General features: G+C 43.7%; 1 protein-coding gene and 1 long non-coding RNA gene across 3 annotated transcripts; both read left to right on the forward strand.

Moving 5' to 3' along the window:
* Positions 1-4060: 4060 nt before the first annotated feature.
* Positions 4061-5129, forward strand: LOC307027102. Of its 2 annotated transcripts, XR_013804527.1 has the most exons (4): positions 4061-4156; positions 4376-4516; positions 4625-4800; positions 5094-5129. It is a non-coding gene; the product is annotated as an uncharacterized lncRNA (long non-coding RNA). The 2 variants fall into 2 exon arrangements; XR_013804528.1 differs by lacking the exon at positions 5094-5129 and having other exon boundaries at positions 4625-5082.
* An 83-nt stretch (positions 5130-5212) lies between these two features.
* Positions 5213-6488, forward strand: LOC307027101 (uncharacterized protein; the record flags this gene model as incomplete). The annotated part of the gene is made up of 5 exons (XM_079695301.1): positions 5213-5229; positions 5487-5580; positions 5673-6008; positions 6102-6258; positions 6336-6488. 5 exons carry the CDS (start codon positions 5213-5215, stop codon positions 6473-6475), a joined length of 744 nt encoding a protein of 247 aa, XP_079551427.1. The 3' UTR covers positions 6476-6488.
* Positions 6489-6680: the final 192 nt, after the last annotated feature.

The following is a 6680-nucleotide window of genomic DNA, read 5'->3' on the forward strand; positions in this document are numbered from 1 at the left end:
CGTGTTCAAATCCATGCTGTGGCATACTTTTTTTCATTTTCACCCTTTTTCTATGGATCTCCAAAAAGTGAACTTTTACATTTTCTGAGTCTGGAGGAATTCAAGGGGAGTTTTCAGGGGAGTGCGTTCTCTCTGCCATCTCCTCCCTGTGTGTGCGTTGCTGCATGCAGCAGCTGCGTGTGTGTGTAAACTGCCCCTCCCCCTCGCAAGCAGGCGGGGGAGAGAGAGATCTTTCGTCTCGATTTACACATGCTATGACTCCGGGGGTACTTCCATTCGCTTCGTCTTGATCTGTTGATTAAGCAGGCGTTTGAGCAGTCTTAGGCCGTTCATCACGTCACTGTCCTGTCACTGTCGATCACTGGTCCTCTTGCACTTGGTTTCATGTTTGTATATTGTTTTTAAGTTTTTATTCTATTTTCCTGTCATGTTATGCTTTGTTATTATTTTGCCTTAGTGCCATATTGGCCTAATTGTTTTTGACTGCTATATTTTGTACAGCACTCTGTGCATTCGTGCTGGGAGGGGTGCTTTAGAAATAAACTTTTACTTACTTACTTACTTACTTTGATGTTATTTCATGTCTCGTTTGTCCATTGTGACGGTGGTAAAGCCAGGGAAAAGTCCCGAAGATATACTGAGAAATCTTTGTAACAGCATTTTCCTGCAATCACAGCTGTTCACAGCTACGAGGCTGGGACCACTTCCATTCGCTTCGTCTTGATCTGTAGATGTTATTTCATGTCTCATTTGTTCATTTTGATTGAGAAAAAGTTGTACATTTAGTGAATTCAGAGTGTCTAAGCTGCACAAGCAGGCATGTTAGAGTACTCAGGTCCAGTGGCTCACTGCTGAGGAAACGGGACAAAGTGATTAACACAAGCGTTTTAATCGCAATCTTTTCCGGCAAAACCCCCCCCAAACAGCTCAGCTGTCTGGGGGGACAAACATTGAAGGTGCGTTGTGGAGAAAATGGAGAAAAGAACGGAGAATAAGGACGTGAATCCTGGAATGTCTGGAAGGTCTGGAATGCGGGGGGCGGCGAAGAAAGCGGAAGAAGCCGAGCTGAATGCAGCGGAACATGCTGGAGAAACGGGAGGAAAACCGACAATGCAGACGGATACTGAGGGCTCTACACAAGGAAAGGATGTAAGAGAGGCGGCCTGCATGATGGGAAATATAAGGAATGAAGAGGAGAAAGCGAAGCTGCTGCTGGAGAGGAAGCTGGATGAGAGGAGCCGGGAGGAAAGAGAGGCGGAAAAAGCCGGACTAATGAAAGGAAAGGCTGGAAAGAAGGGAATTATGGAGAGAGAAGAGGAGATGGGTGCATCTCAATCCGGAACAAGCACAACAACGGCTTCAAAGAGACTGGGAGGAGGACATTGCGGAGCGGAACAGAACCCGGAAGAGGGCGCGAGGAATAGCAGCGGAGGTATTAAGGAACGCGCAGGGAAGAGCGGCGAGGCTCTAAAGACAAGCGGAGGGTCAGAAAATGCACAGGAGAGTGCGCAGAGAAGAACAGAAGAGGAGGAAAGCCGGGAGAACACGGGAGAAGGACAAAAGTTTGTGAATGGAGACGACGGAAGGAAAGAGGAGGGTCCTGGACAAAGAAAGAAAACGGACGGAGAAAAAGAGAGAAACAGTTTGAAACAGGGCAGTAGCCAAGTAAAAGAGAGGGGGGGAAGGGTGGGAGAAGGGAATGAGGACATTAGTTACCGGGCGGATCTGACACTGGCGGTGACGGTGGAGGGGGGCTTGGGAAAGATTACAATGTTGGACATGCTGTGTGAAATACAGGATGAGTGTGGGGAAGTGCTGGGATGCAGGCTGAAGGGGGAAAGGTATGAGGTGACAATGAGATATGTGGAGGGAAAGAAGAGATTGCTGGAGGGGCTGAGGGTGAAGGGGGTGGTTATAAAGGCAGAGGAGTTAACAGCGATGGAGGTGATGGTGTCCTTTATGTACATGCCGATATATATCGAGGATGACCAGATCCTGAGGAGGCTGTTTGAGTGGGGGGTTAAGGCGGTTTCGCCCATCAAAAGACGTTATGTAAAGAACACCAGGGAGGGGATGAGGATAGCGGACGGGACACGCTTCCTCAAAGTTTCTCTTAATGAGAAGGTAACATCACTGCCGTACTCGACACAATTTAGAGTGGAGGGGGGGGCAGAATACGTAAGGGTCATACATGACAGACAGGTGGCGGTGTGCAGAAACTGTCTAAGGGCGGGGCACATTTTTAGGGAGTGTCCGGAGATAAAATGTTACAGGTGTGGGGGTGTTGGGCATTTTGCGAGGGATTGTGCTGGGGAAGAGAGGGTGGGAAGGAGAGAACAGGCCAGGCCTGAAAAGGAGGGGGAGAGGGAGAGGTACAATGTGGAGGAGGAAGCGGAGCAGGAGGTGGAAGAGGTGGATAAAGAAGAGGGGGGGGGAGGATGAGGGGGCTGAGGAGGTGATAGAGGGAGAGAAGGTAGTGGTGGTGGCGGTGGGGCAGAAAGAAATAGGGGGGGAACAGAAGGAAGGAGGGAAGAAAAGACAACATGAGGGGGTAGCGGAGGAGGGAAATGAGGGGACACAGACAGTGGGGAAAGGGAAGGGGAAAAAGAAGAAAATAAAGACGGAGAGAAAGAAAAGTCCAAACGGCGAAGGTGTGGAGAAGGAGGAGGTGACGGCGGTGGAGGAGAGAGGAGAAGCGGTGATGGTGGTGGAGGAGAGAGAAGAAGCGGAGAAGGTGGGGGAGCAGAGAGTGGAAGATGAGATTACGTTGCTCTTGAAGGACGATGACGAAATCATAGAGGTGACGGTGGGAGAGCAGGAGATCGAGGAGCGGGTCGAGGTTCCGAGGACCAGGGGACGGAGTAGGAGTCCGATGACGCCTGGGAGAGAGGGATCGAGGGTCGGAGGAGGTGACTCAAAACCATCAGGAAGACCCGTGAGAGGGAAAGTGAAAACACGTTCACAAGTGTAGAAGAATGTGAAAGGAGTCGGTGCACAGCAAATTCAAAAGTGTTAAATTTCCAGTGTTGGTGTTAAATGTTAAAAATACAGTGTTAATTCAACACTTGCTTAGTTGATTCAACTATGTGAGAGTTAATTCCTCAAAAGAGTTGGTGTTAATCCAGGGAGTTAAATCCAAACAACACTGTTAAGTGTTCATTTTAAAATCAACACTTAAACAGTGTTACTCCCAGAATTCCAACGGACCTGTGACGTGTTTGTCTAAAGAGCGGGACGACTCGGAGTCAGACTCGAGGCTCGAGCGGGGTCGGCAGAGGACGACTTTCTTTTCACGTCCAGACTCCACGGAGTATCTTTCTGTAAGTAAATGAAAGGCGTCATGCCCATTTAATAATACTTTTTTAAGCAGTAGTATTTTAATGTTATATGTGTCGAACGTCCTGTCTAACGTTATAGCTCTAACAAGGTAGGCTAAGTCCCATGTTAAGGTTAGCATGGCAGCTGTTTTATATTTTTTCAAAGGTGCATTAATGTTCCTTTTGCACATCAGTGTTGATGAATGTACACAATTTGCTTAGCGTAAGTATAGGCTACACGTTCGGATAACACGGTATATAACTACACATTTCTTGTGAGAGGAAAAAGCTAAGTTAGCTAAAATGACGTAGCGTTAGCACGCGCACGAGGCTAACTGATTTCTGTCGGGAAAAATCTGTTGTTCCGTGCGCGTACGGTAATTAATTAGCTATGGTCTCGTCTCGATGAAAATGCCAGGCGATAGAGTAACTTAGAGAGCCGGGGCTGGGCCTGGGGGTTGAGCTCCTGCCTGCCCAAAGACTGCTGCTAATGCTAAAAGTCAGACTAGCTTTGTGAGTCGGGCAAGTTAAGTTAGCATGTTGCTGCTGTAGGTTAGGCTTCCTGGAGAAACAGACACACCAGACCATAACTCGTGAGTAATGCTTAAAAAAATCAAAACAGATACTCGGTCGAATTCAAGGCAAGGTAAAATCTTCATGTCTCTCCACATCCATGGTGAACATACTGAAAATGATGACGTAGTGCGTGTGTCTTTTCTTCTTCTTTTTTCTGTAGTACCTCATGTTGGTGAAGGTGAGATTTGGAGAAACGCAGAAGTATGTCAAAGTGGCTGAGACTGAAGATGGCTATGATGACTTCAACACATTTCTTCAGAAAGGTTGGCATCATTTTTAATAGAGCAGAGAAATTGACTAATTGTTATAATATCTACTGAAATGATGTGATGTGTAAATGTCTCATATTATGGAGTTGTGTTTATGATAGCTAATGGTAATGCCCTGTGTGCCCTTGACCTAAAATGTTAGGAAAAACAAGTATAGCAAATTTCTGTTTATTATAATTTTTCCATGGCTCTGAATTTAATTTTTTTTATCAGTCATTCAAAAGCTAGATCTTCCACTTGAGAGTGAGCTGCACTTGACAGATGAAACAGGGACAGAAATCGATGCAGATGTGTTTGAGGAGCTTTTGCAAGCAGGGAACCTTACTGTTAGGGTGGCAACTGACAAGTCAACAGGTGAGACTCAGACTTGTGAGGCCAGGAGTGGATCGTCAATATTAAAGAGTTTTGTGGAGAACTAATTATTTTTTCCTTTTGTGTTTACATTTTTAAAACTGTTTACAGTTGTGCTTCATGATGATCTTTCATACACTTCGTTGGAGTCACCGATATCAGACAACTCCTCTCTGTCAGTGTCAGAAGACTTCCTGGCAGTATCCTCTGATTCATCAGATGCAACAGTGATTGTTCAGACAAATGGAGGGAGGAGAACCCATGCTGAACGGGAATCGGCAAAAGAGGTTTTAGTTATCAAATATCACACACAAATATATTGTGCAGTTGAACTGTGTTAAACTGTTTTGTTGTTGGATGTAATGATTATTAGAGCTGCAACTAACGATTATTTTCATCTTCGATTAATCTGTCCATATTTAAACAATTCATAGATTAGTGACATTTTTTTTCTTAAAACACTACTCAAACTGATTATTCGATTATCAAAATAGTTGATGATTAATTTAATAATTGATAATTGTTAGATTAATTGTTGCAGCTCTAATGATGGTGATTGCTAATTTGCTTTATCTTTTAGATGGTGAGAGATGCTATAAGGCTAAACCGGGTGGACAGATTATTTTGGATGAATATGATAAAATGAAGACATTGATGGATAGCACAAGGAGACAGTTGGTGAACCTTCTTGTGGCTGACATGGTTGAAATTCATGGGTAAGACTTCATTGTTCATTTTTATACTTCACTCAATGCAATTTTTTTTTAACAGAACACTTATTTTAGGACATTGCGTAATGCATATTAGTAAAGCAACTTATTATTTATTTTCTCCTATGAAAGAGATAAATACTAAATGGCTAAAACATGATACAAAAACTAAGTGTTTGAGAGAGACTAAAACTCAGTGAAGCTACAACAGTAAAACTTGTAAGCACTGAAGGAATTGTAGTAATGTCATGTTGATCTTTCAGGAGGAGCCCGCCTGTGTCTGTGCGAAGTAAATATGCTTTGGGCATCATCTCTCTATTTCCCAGCCTCAGAGATCCATACTCAGACAATGGATATGTAAGTTTATAAATTAATAGCTTGTATAGCAATTTATGGAGTAGTAATATGGTCTGAACTTACTCTACAATTTAATCTTTTTAATATTACAGGAACACTTCTATGACCCACAGAGTGGATCCGGGTACTTGGCCTGGAGGATAAAGACTGTTCAGCGCAACACTGTAGCTCAGTCCCGGAGATCTTCCACCAGCACACCCTACCAGGATAGTCCAAAGAGAAAGAGGGAGGTTCTCAGCACAGATAAGCAGCTGCTTGGTGAGCAGTGTCATGAAGCAATATCCTTTTTGAAACATTCAACTGATGAATCGGCAATCAAAGAGAAGATGAGGGCTACTTCTCAGTACCGCCAAACACTGGTTCAAGATCAGCAGTGCTCTTCAACAGTTTTGGATGTCTTCCCACGATTCCTCGACATCACTGGCTTGGTAAGAAAGACAACTTCTTTATATTTAGTGAATTGTCACTCAATGTATAAACTTTTAAGTTGCATAAGTATAAAAATGTGTGTTCTTTTGTAGATTGACCAAGATTTCACCATGATGTTTGGAGAGGAAGTGTCGGGCAGATTTTTGGCAAAATGGCCTACTTTTTTCAAACCTAGGATCCTGACAGACTGCAAACAACTGACTTCTAATGAACACATTGAAGACCTCTTGTCTGCGCAGCACGACTCAGGTGGGTCTGGTTAGTTTCTTCTCTTTAAAATTATATGATGTGAATGTGTCAGACATTTTCTCCTGTTTTTCCCCTAGGCTGGGACAGTGACTTATCAAGCATTCTACTGTTGGTTCACTTGCTGCCGCCCACGTCCAAAGGCCACAAAAAGAGTCCAAAAATCAGCGCATGTCAAGCTGAAGACCATGTTGTTCGATATTTGCAGGTATGCAAATAGTAATGTACTTATGTAGGGCTGTTCGACTAATCTTGTGATTGTTTTTAGGTTAACAATTATTCATTTACAAAAACACTGTGGTACGCCATCTCCATTTTGGAAAGGCTGCAGATAACACGATTAACGAATCAACCTTTCCTTTAACAGATAACAATAACTTTGACCAATTAATTAATAAAAAATAAAAAAACTCCTATTGTCATCA

This window comes from Notothenia rossii (assembly GCF_949606895.1).
Source record: "Notothenia rossii genome assembly, contig: scaffold_155, whole genome shotgun sequence".
Classification (NCBI taxonomy): domain Eukaryota; kingdom Metazoa; phylum Chordata; class Actinopteri; order Perciformes; family Nototheniidae; genus Notothenia; species Notothenia rossii.